Genomic DNA, 13,624 nt, shown 5'->3' on the forward strand with positions numbered 1-13,624 from the left:
CAAATATTAAAGTGTAATATGCATACTGAAAAGAAGGGGAGGGAGAAAAACAGAAAGTAAGAAAGCATGTGGTCCATGCATGATAAAATTTAATTTCAGTGCATGTACAGATATAGGCCTGCGGATGAAAGTGATAAAGCCAAAATCACTAAAACCAAAGCACAGTGAAATACCGTTGCAAATTGACATGAAATATGCCAAAATAGGTAGTGATACAGGGACTGCTAAAAGCTGGAAAAATATTAGCAAACAACGAGGCCTACAATAAGAAAGCCAAATGTGAATTGACACATCAAACATATAGGCCTACATGTAGGTCCAGTAATAAATGCTAACAAGATCCATAGGCCTAAAGATACACTGGCATGTTAATCTTTAACATTTAAGCCAAGTGGTTGGGTTGTCTGAAGTTTAGAGATCCAGTCTTTCTCAAGTTTCTTTCGCATGAAAGTGTCAGTCTTTGGGGTTTGTCAATACACATGACAGTAATGTGATTTGCAGAATGTCCTGGGAGGTTGAAATGTTTAGCTACTGGTGTATTTCTGTTAAGACGAGCATCGGCACAATGCTCAGTCAGTCTGGTTTCCAGGCTACGACCAGTCTCTCCCACATACTGCACTTGACAATTAGCACATGTGATAAGGTAGACCACATTCTCACTCTGACAACTGAGGTGTTTGTGGATGACATGACTTTCACCTGTGGAAGAACTAGTGAAAGACGACCCTTTCTTGGTGTGTGCGACTGGTGAGCCACCACCCCATTTAGGTTTAGAGTGGATCTCATGATTACATAAAGTACATGAGCCACATGCAATCGAGCCTCTGGGAGGAGGTTGGGCTGGAGGTAGGGATGAACGTACAATCATGTCCTTGATGTTAGCACTTCTTAATAGTTTAAATCAATCATATTTTAATAAGTGATCTGCAGATTAAAGGAACATTGAAAGATCTGTCAATCCCCAATTACAATAATTTTGTTTAAACTAATGTCTGAAAAGAATATCTTTTGTCTACATTTCTTGCAAGAAATTGCTTTGAAGGTAATTTTCCAATTTATCAACCATTTTATAGCAACTTAAAATTTTTTTTACAATATTTTGTCTTCGGTATATCTCTGAGTCTATAAAGAGAAAACTTACCTGGAACTGTGAGCTAACAGTGGGTGGAGTTCTCTTTGATGAAGGTCGCCTTGTCATCATATTACTGATGCCTTTTAATCTCTTCATGGACTTAATATCTCGTAGACACTGCACAATAAAAAATATTTCCAAAAAGTATGAAAAATTGAAAATTAATACATTTTAAACACTATAACCTAGGATTAAGTTTTTGAAAATTTTCCACAAAATAAAATGAGTAGAAGTTCAAATGCTGTCTTCAAATGATCAATATCTTGCTTCCTGAGATTTGAAAAGGAATTGACAGATAGATCAATATTTGCAACTATTGAACAAGGCCCAATTTATGGCATAATAATATGGGTTTTTCTTCATATAATCAGTAATAAAAATGGCCATTTTGATGAGATGTACGGCTAAGTAAGGTAATCTAAACTTTATTATCATATATTCATGCATTCAATAACAGTAAACATGCTAAATATAGGTTAAATTTTTATGTGAAATCAATTCACCCCTAATTCCCTTTTATTGGGGGTTAGGGCAAGGGTGTTGGGTTAGTTGGGCTTGGGTGGGTTTGTATAGTTATTTTTTATACTAAGGTTTGGGAGATGGGTTAAGAACTTTGCAAGGTCAGGAAAAACATAAAATTTGAAAAAAGAAAGAAAGAAAAAGTTTTTTTCCTCCCAAAACTGATTTTTTGGTTTATTTCAGTTTCCTCTAATAATAATAATAATAAAACGGCATTTATCCACGCTTTCTGGATTATCATCCCTCAAATCGCGCCTCGGGTCGATATGCTGCCAAGTTTTCATTTTCACAATACTGATTATGCCTACAATGGTTATGAAAAATTGGTTAACATTGGCTCCCATGACACACCAAAGTCTCCTGTCCTATAGAAACCAATGGTTAGGATACAAATTGGGTGACTTTGGGTATATTCATCTCAGCTTAAAAGTGTGGGGATCAGCCCTGCATATTGAATCTTACCTTAACTGGTGGGTTGTTACCACGGAAAGACCTGTTTCTCCTGAGCAAGAGGGGAAAAAAATCACACAAATTGGTAACACGTAAGCAAACTATCTTTAAAACAAATACAAGGCTGAAAAAGACTCATATTCAACCAAATCATTTTATGCATAAAATAAGTAACTTACATCAAATACAATATTTACATGAATGCTTACTATCAATTTTTATTGATTTTGCCCAATTGTATCATTTACAGCGTTTCTTGTTCTGTGGGTACTTAAACCACAGCGGATGAAAGGAATCTTGCCATGCAGCACAGCATGAAAAACAGTTTCATTCAAAAATATCATTTTTTGATATCCTATTCTTAGCACTGATTAGATAAACCGACCACTGAGTTGGGATATTCAAGTTGAAATCCACACACCCCCTATGGAAGACATGACCATAGTCTGCCACACAGGGAGTGTGAATTTCAAATGGGGTTACCAAAATGAGTGACTCCATTTGAAATCTACACTCCTGTGTGGGAGATTAAGGTCATGTCTTCCATAAGGGTGTATGGATTTCAACTCAATATCCCATTAAAACCATACATGCCACAAATGTAAAACAAAATTATAACGAAAAATATAACATAAATGAGTCAAAATAACAAATTATTAATTAATGATGTCCATGCTTCAAAATTTGAACTTGAGTGATGTCAAATGACAAAAAAATTAATGTAATATTCGTAACTGTTGTGTTAATTGATGAACAATACATACAAAATATTGATCCCTATTGATTATGATAAATATTGGATATTGATTATTAGCTTGGATGAGATTGTGAATGGATGTGGTTGGAATATTTTGCAATAGCTTGCTCAGAAAGAGTTTTTGAAAGGTGCTTCCAGTTTTTACAGCATGTAATTTCATATTTATTGACCATAGGGTGCTCGTATTTCTTAACTTTATTTCTTATTTTAGTTCATTATATAATAAGCGGAATGCACCAATTGATAAAGAGAACATTTCAAAGCGTGAAACCTGCTCTTCTTTGATTAACAAATCTGAAGATAATAAAAATAAAAGTTAAATTTGACAAAATTTATCATAAAACATTACACCCTATTTGCATGGGGCTATTACATTAGAAATCCATACACCCCCTATGGAAGACATGACCTTAATCTTACACAGAGGGAGTGTGAATTTCAAATGGAGCCACCCATTCAGGTAACCCCATTTGATATTCACACTCCCTGTGTGGGAGATTAAAGTCGTGTCTCCCATAGGGGGTATATGGATTTCAACTGGATTAGCCCATATCAGGGCTGCCACACCCACAAATAGTTGACTCTAAACCTCATCCCTCAATTTGAAAATGGCCAGTGTGATGTGGCTATTTTGAAGCTCGAGCGGGAAAACATTAATTTTACCACATTCTCAGTGAAATTTGGTACAAAATCAACAATTTAAGATAAAAATCACAAAAAATAATAACATTTTAAACGTTATTTAAATAACCAAATTTGGTTTCAGAATATCCATTAAATTGATTTCTGATCAATTTTGGGCAGATTTGTGCAACGTTTCAAGTGGTTGTGCCCCACAAAATTTGTGGCTGGCAACCCTGTGCATTTTTAACAATACGAGTGTAGACCTACTTCATCACTTTGGTAGCTCTGCGCAAGGAATTGTCGTATCTAGTACTCAGCATATCTGGCTTGATGGTATGATAGTTATGCCGCCCTGTTGGGCTCAGGAGAGGGCTTGTTAGTAAGGGGGCGAGTTGCGAATAGGCGGAAGAGGAGGCGTCTTGGCTGTCCATGCATGCCGGCCAGGTACCAGTCGAAACATGCTTGGATCTGGCACCCCGCCTGTGAGGAAAGGTAATAAGGCAACAAACACGCAAACAAACAAACAAAACAAAAAAAAGGGAAAAAGTTATTCTGAACTATGTAAAAAATTAACATTTAGCGAACAAAAATGGCAATGGGAAGTCACTACTTTTTTTTCTACATGTATTTTATAGCTGATGGTATGTACAATGAAGATGAGTGTAAAAGGGTTAACTGCCTTTATTTAACCATAGCAGTTAACCCATGCACGAGGCAGCTTAATGCAGTTGACTGTTTTGTGTTCCAAGCATTCAATATGTACAACTTATTCAAATTTATGATAGCTCATTTTATAACACCTCTTAGTGCCAAACACCTGTTATATTTAAGCCAAAACATTTCTTAAGAAATCATCTTATTTATTTGGGACACCTTGTAGACATTTATTTGGGACACTTTGAAAACATTACTCATTGTAAAGTTAGTACATATTACATACCGTATTGGTCCGAGTATAGTCCCACCCGTTTTTAGGTGAAAATTTTTCACAATTGGGGGGTGGGATTATAGCATCTAGGTCTAGGTCCAGGGACACTCCAAAACCGGAAAAAAAGTTTAAAAAAAAAAAAATGTTTTTTTTTTTTTTTTTTTACAATTTCTGGAATTTTTCGAAAAATGGGGGGTGGGACTATACTCGAACGTGGGACTATACTCGGACGAATACGGTAATAAGATTAGTATGACTTTTATATATATGTGACCTGCTCTTACAAAATCAGATGGAACTGGGAGCCGACATGTTGCTTATTGGTTTACCTTAATGCAGTCCTTTCAATTTGTAGAGTCCTATCTTTATACCATCGACTACAGTGTGGTACAGGACACACATGTTCAATGCTTTTGTTTGAAGTAAGCAAAAACCCTGCAACCAGTAAGTAACATGTAGGTGTCCAGTTCCGTCTGATTTTGACAGTACGGATCACATTTTTGTTAAGACTGTTTACAGATATAGTGTGGGTTAATATTCCAAGATTACACCTTATTCATGACTGAAAATATGATTGGACAACACTAAATGGGCTAAGTTATGTGTACAAAACAAAATACATAACATGAAAATAATGTTTATTTGTGTATCTTCTTGCATCAATTTGCTTATTATTAGGTTGAATACAGTAGATCTTCTTAAGGTAAACAATTTTACTCATAAGGTTATATCAAATAAAATATTAACCATTATAAAATTTCAATACCGGTAATGGTTGAAATAATAGCGCTCCATGAAAGATGCATTGTTCCATTTCACTCGCAGCTACTAGCTTGTAATATGCAACAATCCATCTTACATCTTGTGAATATTATCAACCATCACACTCACTGACAGTTACTGTTTGTATACTATTAAACAAAGTTGTTTTTTGAAGTGCTACTCTCTCAACAGAAAGATCAGATGAAGTAGAAATTGAAGTGGGCAGGGTAGTTAGAATTATTGAAACGATAGTGTCAAAACATATCCCAGTTAGAGAAGATACCTTACCCTTCCCAAAATCCTTTGCAACATGATACATCACCTCATATCTTCAAATGATACTCCTATTTCTTTGTACATGTTCCACTTGTTTTCAAGTTTAGAATAGACTCCCTAAACATGAGTCGATAGTCACGAAATACAAATAAATTTGCAAGCTCCGGATGTGCTCTGTTCATTGAGGTACCTCTTGTCACTATCGGACTATGTGACACTGGATAGCAGATCAGTGCAGATTATTGAAATGGAAGAAATGCATTGTGGGAAGTGTAAGATGTCTTCTCTGTAAACACCAGTATTCAGTAGGAATTTTCATGCAACAGAAGTGATGTGTATGTGCGAGTATGTATGTGTGCAAAACTGTCAGTCTTTGTGTGCCAGTTTATTTCTGTCATTCATTATGTTATTCCAGTTGAAATCTACACTACCCCTGCGTAAGATTGTGAAAATACCTTCCACAGGGGGATTATGTTTTTCAAATGTAATTGGTCAGTGTTAATCCTTTTGAAACCCATACTCCCCCTGTATTAATGGCTTTACCTATATCTTCAACAACCGGAGTGCATATTTCAAATGGAAGTTACCAAATTGTCTATTTTATTCAAAACTCATACTCCCTCTGTGAAAGACTTTAGCTAAAAAATCTTCCACAGGGGTAGTGTGGATTTTGAATGGAACAGCCCATTTAATCTAAACTGCTGTCTTTTCAGAAAAGTAATATGAGCTGCGTTCTCAATCCTTCCCCGTAACCAGATAATATGACATTAGAGTGTTTGATGACTGAATCCATTTATGATACACCCATCTGATCCAGCTAATTCATTGCAACATGATATGTTTGTTAGAGATATACGATATGAATATGGATTGGATAAATCAGTTAGGGAATTTAACTCCTAAGCCTAATTTGCATCATTGAATTCATTTGGATAGACTGATGACAATAATTGACCTGAAATTGTTTCTATTTTTTGCACTGACCTCATTAAAGGGATAATCAAGTATTTTCTCTACAAATATTTTGCATAATAGTTCCACTAAATGACCCAACAAGCATAACATGATCAATTTGGTTGTAATAGTTCACACCCCTTTAAAGCCGTAATGTACAATTTCCGTCAAATTTTAATTTTTTTAATTCTTTGTTCAAAATGTATAATATTAGTGATAACTGCTGGGAAGGGTTGCTGTCCATTTTAAGCTGAAATAACAAGGTAAAGTGAAAGACACCCCACTGGTTATTTTTGCCATTTAACATGCAGTTCTATGGGCGGACATGACTTTATGTCGAACTTTGTTCTGTTGACCGACAAAGACAAACAAATTGGCCGATTCCATTTAGGTGCAAGTTGGGACACGTGTTAACATTACAAATATGAAAAAAAATGAGGTTTGAAAAAAATAACTAATTTCATATTATAAGATTATAGCTTTAAGACGGTGTTATACATTACAGTTACATCTGATGTAAATTGTACTGGTCATGTCAGAAATGCAAAAACATAATTTTTGTTTGTTTTCTCAAATTATTATTTGATATTGTAATACAAATATAAATGTATGCAATAACAGCTGTATCCTTTTTGATTACACTAATAAAAACATCTGTTATAACTGTAATAAAATAAACCGACTTACAATTAAACATGTGCCAGTGTTACATGCAATATAATACTTCTGTGTTTTCCAATTAAATATTCCATATTTCATCAAATGGTAGTATGTTTGATGTTGTTGTCAGTTTTCTTGTGTTTATTGTTATTGAATTGTTGTTACAAAAATGTTAAATTAATACTTTTACAAGTTAAATTTCAAATTTGAAATGTATAAAATCTGTTGGTTGAAAACAATAACCTATCTCACAGCATTTCCTATGAGTTTGTTTCTGTCAAATATGTGTTATACAGTATATAATGTATTGACAAATAGTCCCAAAGGTTGATAGAGTGCTGATATGATGTGTGATATAAAAGTACAAACAGGTAGCCTTATTTGACAGAAAAACAGCAGAGGACTCTCGCGAATTCTTTGAAATTTTAAAGATTTCAAAGGTCCCAATCTTTAGAGGACAGTGAGGACATGTATATTGCATTACACTAAAAGATTCCTATTGGGGCTGCCTGCACAGGTACACTGTTGCTAAGATACTTGAGTGGAACTGTGCGGTATCAGGGTAATATCAGTGTAGTACCAGTGCAGTAACCTGTGCAGTAGCAGCACTGGTACTGCGTAGTGCGTACGTACTGTGTGCGTACTAGTCAGGTACCTTGGCGATGATGTACCTCTGTAGGCGGCCCCAATAGGGATCTTGTAGTGTAACCATAAATGTGGCAATCCTTGAACACCCAATAAACTATTTCCTCTTGTTTCCAATTACTGTAATAGCTGGAATTTTCGCACAGTTTATATTTTTGTGCTTTAAGCAGATAATATTACAACCACAAATTTAAGGTTAAACAAAGTGTTGAAGGGCTTTACCTCCAGAAAAAATATATTATTACCTTATACGTAAGAAAATATGTCTACTTATCATGTGAAATAAAAAAATCCGGAAAAAATTGTGTGAAAATGTGTTTTTAGCCTATTTTTTTAGCTGTTATCAAGCACTATTATTCGATTTGTTTACAAGCGCCAAGCAACTGTCGTCTGGGAGAGTGATTGACATCTTTATTATTAGAGAAGAATGGAATCTGTATAGTTCATGAATATTCATGTAGTATTTACACAACCTGTATCCCAGCCATATTTGCCTAGTTATCGTAATCGTTCATATAAGACGCCCATATGATCCATGGTGTTAAACTGATATTCAACAACTTTATATCTCTCGATCTTTGCGATCCGAAATATTGAATTTCAACTTTAGGCACATCTCTAGCAAGGTAATAAATACCTGTCACAAATAGAGGTCTTGAAATGTTACTTGCAACGTTAAAAATGTGAATAGAGAACAAATCGGGTTCAAACATGCTTCAAAAATATGAAGGTAATTGTCAACGCCTACTACCAGAATAGCCGGAAGAGGGCAGACTTCATAAGGGAGTGTTCATATATTTTAGTGGGGACAAAGAATTTGGAACTTATTTCGGAAATTTCCTGGGTTTTTGGTTGTTTTTTTTTATTTTATCTTCCTGTTCGGGTGTTTCGGTTGGCACATTTTCGGGGCATTTTCATGCACTTTACAGGAGTTTTTCGTGGTTTCTCTGTAGCTGCCGTGTGTATTTTTCCCCACGTACAGGGTATAAATCCCGGGGTATAAATAAATGAATGAATAATAACATATAAAAAAAAGAATCTGGAACTTCAACGTCAAAAACAAGACAAATTGTACCCTGCTAAAAATATCAACCCATATCCTCTCTGAGAATAAAAATAATAAGACTCCAACCTCACCTGCAAAAAATATTTTTTCGGGGATAATTTGGGATAAGTTCGGGCCTATTTTATTGCGACAATTTTCAAAATCTATAAGGTGAAATGTGTCGGGGATGTGCGGCAGATTTGGGGTGCATTTTCAGCCATTTAGTTTAGACTCTGTTGTATTTTTAGCCATGATTTTATTGACCCTCAGTGTCATGAAAATTAGGTTCAAGAAGGGTATTTTCAATAATTTTCTCGAAAAAGTAAATATTTGCGAAAACTTTCAGTCAAAAAGTTGATACAATTTTGGGTCTGTTTTCTTCAAATTTGGTTTAAAATCGTATCGTAGTTTTTCGGTCACAGCCTCACATCCTTACCCAAACCAGCTTGAGAAGGTTCCCGGTGTGTGCAAATTTGTAATTTATAGGCCTACACTCGTTATTTAAGCCTAAAATCAAAGTGTTAATACCATTAACACTGCCATGGCCCGCTTTGTCGTGATGACTGGCTTCCAAAATGTAGGCCTATTTTAAATTATAAATCTGGTCCCGCTTAGAGGTGTGTTTTTACCCGCTGGAGGTCTCTTCCTCGGGTTCGTGGATGTGCCACAGTTTTGGGGTAGGCCTACCTTTTCAACGACTATGATGGGTGGGTTTACAGCGAAGACCAACTTTTGGGCGCATTTTGGCAAAAGTGCCCTTAAAAAGCGTCAAATTAGGCCAAATTTGGATGACTTTGATCCCCGCGGTACAAATGTTTTGAAGAGACCCGCCCGAGGTGTTTTTCTTTAAAAAAATGGTCGGGCCTGGTGAAAAACCCTCCGGAATCAAGCATGGGTAGGCCTACCAAAATGCCTTGAGACCCCCCCACCCAGCGCCGGGACCTACATGACATGATATTCTCCATGAGTCCACCAGAAAATATAAAAATACAACATTTTGATAGGCCTACTATATTTGTCTGTATAAAGAGCTAGGCGTGCAGGGATTTGCCGACTCCAATGTTCATTTTGAACCATTAATATTTGAGCCACGGGCTCGGGAATGTGAAAAGCGGGGGGACGGTAGGAGCAACAAATTATTCAGGACGATCGTGAGATTTTACTCATTTTCCAGCTTTTTATGCGTGAGATTTATTACGTAGGCGTGAGATTATACTACCTTGGCGTGAGACCGTGAGAAAGTGACCCAATCGTGAGACTCACGGCCAAGCGGCGTGAGAGTTGACAGCCCTGCTTGTAGGCCTACCAGCGATGTCTCACCGTGATGACAGTAAGCGTAGCTGCCGGGGGGGGGCAATTGCAAAATTGCCTATTTGGGCCCCCCGCCCCTAGTGCAAGGAAAAAAAGAGGGAAAGGGGGGGAGAGAAAGAGGAAAAAAGAGAGGAGAGGGTGAGAGGAGGGGCAGAGAGATGGGGAATCCAAACGATATGCAATACAGCTCAATAGGCCTACCATATACGTATGATAAGCCTGGCAAAATTGTCTATTTGAGCCCCGCCCCCAGTGGGAAATTTGGTGGATATTTGGGCCCCTCCCCATAGGGCCTACAGTCTTGCCCCTCCTGGAAAAAATCCCAGCTACGCCGCTGCGTGATGAGTGTTGCAAAGTTGCGGAAGTTCATTCATAAATTTCCCATTTCCACTCGACAACAACAGACCAGCACGCAGCGCGCAGTAGCTAATCCCCGAGCTAATCAGAGACATGTGCGTTTCTCTTTCAACAGAAAATAATGTGACCATGTGACTGACACGATGTACGCTTCAAATAATTATGCTCTCGGCGTCAAAAGTATGATAATGGAAAATATTTATAATGAACACTCCCTTATTTAGCCACACCTTTCTCGTGTTGCCTGGTATATCAGCAAAATCCTACACTATCGCCTTCCCTTGGTAAATCCCTGATAAAAACTCGTGATATTGAAATTGAATTTCAGCGCCAGAACTTCCGTCATTCTAGCATCATGGATGGATAGGCTATGCAGTGGCGCCCGCTAGAGGGGGCAGTATTTCCCCAATATTTTTCTTTCTCATCCAGTTTTTAGGCAAAGTCCCCACAATTATGTAATTTTCCACTTTTTGCGGCAATTTCAAGTGCAATAAGTGCCCCCGTCTCAAATTCACTTCCCCCCGGGCCCCATGCCCGGAAAAAAATTCTGATTCCGCCACTACGGGTATGGCCATAGCTAGGCGTCCCCCCCGTTGCCCTTGGTTATGCTGGACGTATGAGAAATTTAGAGCTTATTCAATTCCGCCAATTTTAGAAATTTTAAAGGTAGGCCTATATACAGTGTAGGCATGTATATAGCCTATAGAAAAACGGATCACAGTCAAATAAAATATAAAAATCGTAGGCCCAATAATTTTACTAATGGCATTTATTGAGCTGCTCACTTCTTGAAAATCCTATGGTTTAATATTGATATTATATAATTGAGCTCCTTGTCAAGCTCCTCAGTAGGCCTACACATAGGAGAGTGACTAACTGAGCTCCCGATATTTTCAGAAATGAAGGCCTGGCCTATTAAATGAATAATTAGGATTGAGGCAGCCTTTTGTTTCATTTTACAGAACTTTTTTAATCCCCCAAAATTAGTGGGTTTTTTTTAATGGGGAGTAGGCTTTTAAAACGAAATTCAAATTTGGCAATATTTTCCATTGCTTAATGAATTGATCTGCGTGAAAATGCCTAAACATGTGGCCAGAGCGGGATGACTGGTATAAAAATCTTAACTTGTGAGAAAGGACGTAGGCCTATGGGGTTGTATGAGGCTGTGGATCACGAAATGCCCCTTTACTGTGTGCTAGGTAAAGTCATTCTTCCTTTCGACCTGCCAAAATTTAATTTTATTCCCTCCCCCGGCCCCGTTCTCAAAAAAATTGCTTTCTCGAAAGGCTGTGCAATCAGTACCGGTATTAGCCTACTAATTATAAGCCAAAATTTCCAAGCGACTCGCTAAAATCGCTTGCCTCCCGTCTCGACCAGCCGAAAATCGCTTGTCCGCACCCCCTGGACTGCCAAATTTTGTGGCCCCTCCCCTTGGCCTGCCAAAATGCCCCATCCCTTTGCATATAGCCTATATATAGGCATATGCCACTTTTTTGGGTTCCCCAATTTCCATACCCATACCCATACCTTAAATGGATTTCTAAATATCTACCTGTTGCAAGCGCAGCATTGGCGCTGGATTTTAAGCTAGAAAATACCTAAATATTTTAAAATCCAAACTCGGCAACACCACTTGCCCTCGGCAACACCACTTGGCAAATACAGCCCGTCAGTAACAATGTCGAATGCGTAAACATGTGTTTTAAAAAAAATGAGAGTGTCACTTCTGTCCAAAAAATTTGAATTTTGGCCTTGAGCAGCGACAATCAGAGGTAAGAAAAACACAGTATGACGAGCTTGAAATATAGAATCACTATATCAATTTTGAAGTTTGTACTTCAAAGCACAAGCCAAACGAGGTGAAATGGTTCGAAAAAAAATTGATTTCGCTGTATCTTTTTATCGCGAAACTAGACAATTTGGCAGCAGCGAGTCGGAAAAATAGCAAATATCTCAATTTTCTGCTATCGAAATGAAAATTTAAATAGCACCTGCATGCAGAAGAGGGTTTATAGAAATAATGTAGGTCAGAATTTTGTCTATGAAATCTTGCACGAATTATTATTACTGGTTACAAAACGACATACAAGTGGAGGCCATTTTACTTCAAATTCGGCCAATATTTTAAGCTTACATAAAAAATCGAGACAACCAATATCAAGAATGAATATGCACATTCTTTTATTGACTTGTTTGTAATGTGCGTCGAAGTTCCCAACAAAATCGCCACTTCCAATGAGAAATTATGGCCGTGTTCCCAAAAATCTTGATGCTCGGATATTGAAAAAATTTGAAATGTTTGAAAAGTACATTTCATTTTGAGCCAAGTGGAAAATTCAAGCATAATAATGACCCTTACACTTTCAGCTTTTAGGCGTAGTTTATGCGTTTTCTCTCTCCGATATTTATTTCCAGAAATAGATAAGTTTAAAGGGGGCTACGTGCATCCCATTTTGCTTCTGAAAATGGCAAAATTGTGTATAACCTTAAAAGCCCCAATTTAAAATTTGACAAATAGGAGTTAATGTGTAGCTATTTGGAACCGTAAATAAAAGAACCACAAACTGTTCAGAATGGTTAAACTTGCGAAAAATTAACACCGCTAAAATGTATTGCTATACAGTAATGAAATAGTACATTGTAGATCACAAGGTGTTAAGGCATATGCTTCATGTGCTGGAATTCATAACATTTTGATCAAGGGGTCATGAAATTCTGCTAGAATGTCAATAGAGATACAACCTAACCAGATGTCTTTGGGAATAAAGGATTGCATTGAGCTTGCTGAACATACCAAATTCTTATTTCAGTTTTCTTCAACTTTGAATTTAGTCCTATGCAGTAATATGTTGAAACGTCTAATTGAGTTCAACAAACTTTTTAGTCACACAACATTATAGTTTCAGGATATCAAGAGGTGTGCAGTGTAAGTTAGAAGCACACAGGAAAAGTTATTTTTGATGTGTGTGTGTGCTACATTTAATAGCTATTCTATTACCCATAATTCAAATGATTTGTTTAATTGGTCCCAAAGGCACAGCATGGTGCATCCTACTAACAATGTTACATGTGTGCAAATTTGCTATAAACAGCTTTAAAAATGTGATCCAAAAGACATTGTTTTTTCCTTTTTAAATCATAAATGTTTTGGGGTAATAGAATGGAAATCCAAGGTTTGCAGTATCCTAGGGCAAAAAATGTACA

General features: G+C 36.9%; 1 protein-coding gene across 1 annotated transcript in view; it reads right to left on the bottom strand.

Annotated features, from left to right (window-relative positions):
* The window catches only part of LOC140159570 (unconventional myosin-IXb-like), a 152,133-nt gene that overhangs the window by 34,911 nt on the left and 103,598 nt on the right, over positions 1 to 13,624 (bottom strand). Inside the window, exons 15-17 of the mRNA XM_072183061.1 lie at positions 3,750 to 3,962; positions 2,114 to 2,153; positions 1,142 to 1,249 (exon numbers count right to left, since the gene is read on the bottom strand). Of these exons, the coding sequence (XP_072039162.1) occupies positions 1,142 to 1,249; positions 2,114 to 2,153; positions 3,750 to 3,962 (361 nt within the window). The remainder of the gene's footprint in view (positions 1 to 1,141; positions 1,250 to 2,113; positions 2,154 to 3,749; positions 3,963 to 13,624) is intronic.

This window comes from Amphiura filiformis, chromosome 8, assembly GCF_039555335.1.
Source record: "Amphiura filiformis chromosome 8, Afil_fr2py, whole genome shotgun sequence".
Taxonomy (NCBI): Eukaryota; Metazoa; Echinodermata; class Ophiuroidea; order Amphilepidida; family Amphiuridae; genus Amphiura; species Amphiura filiformis.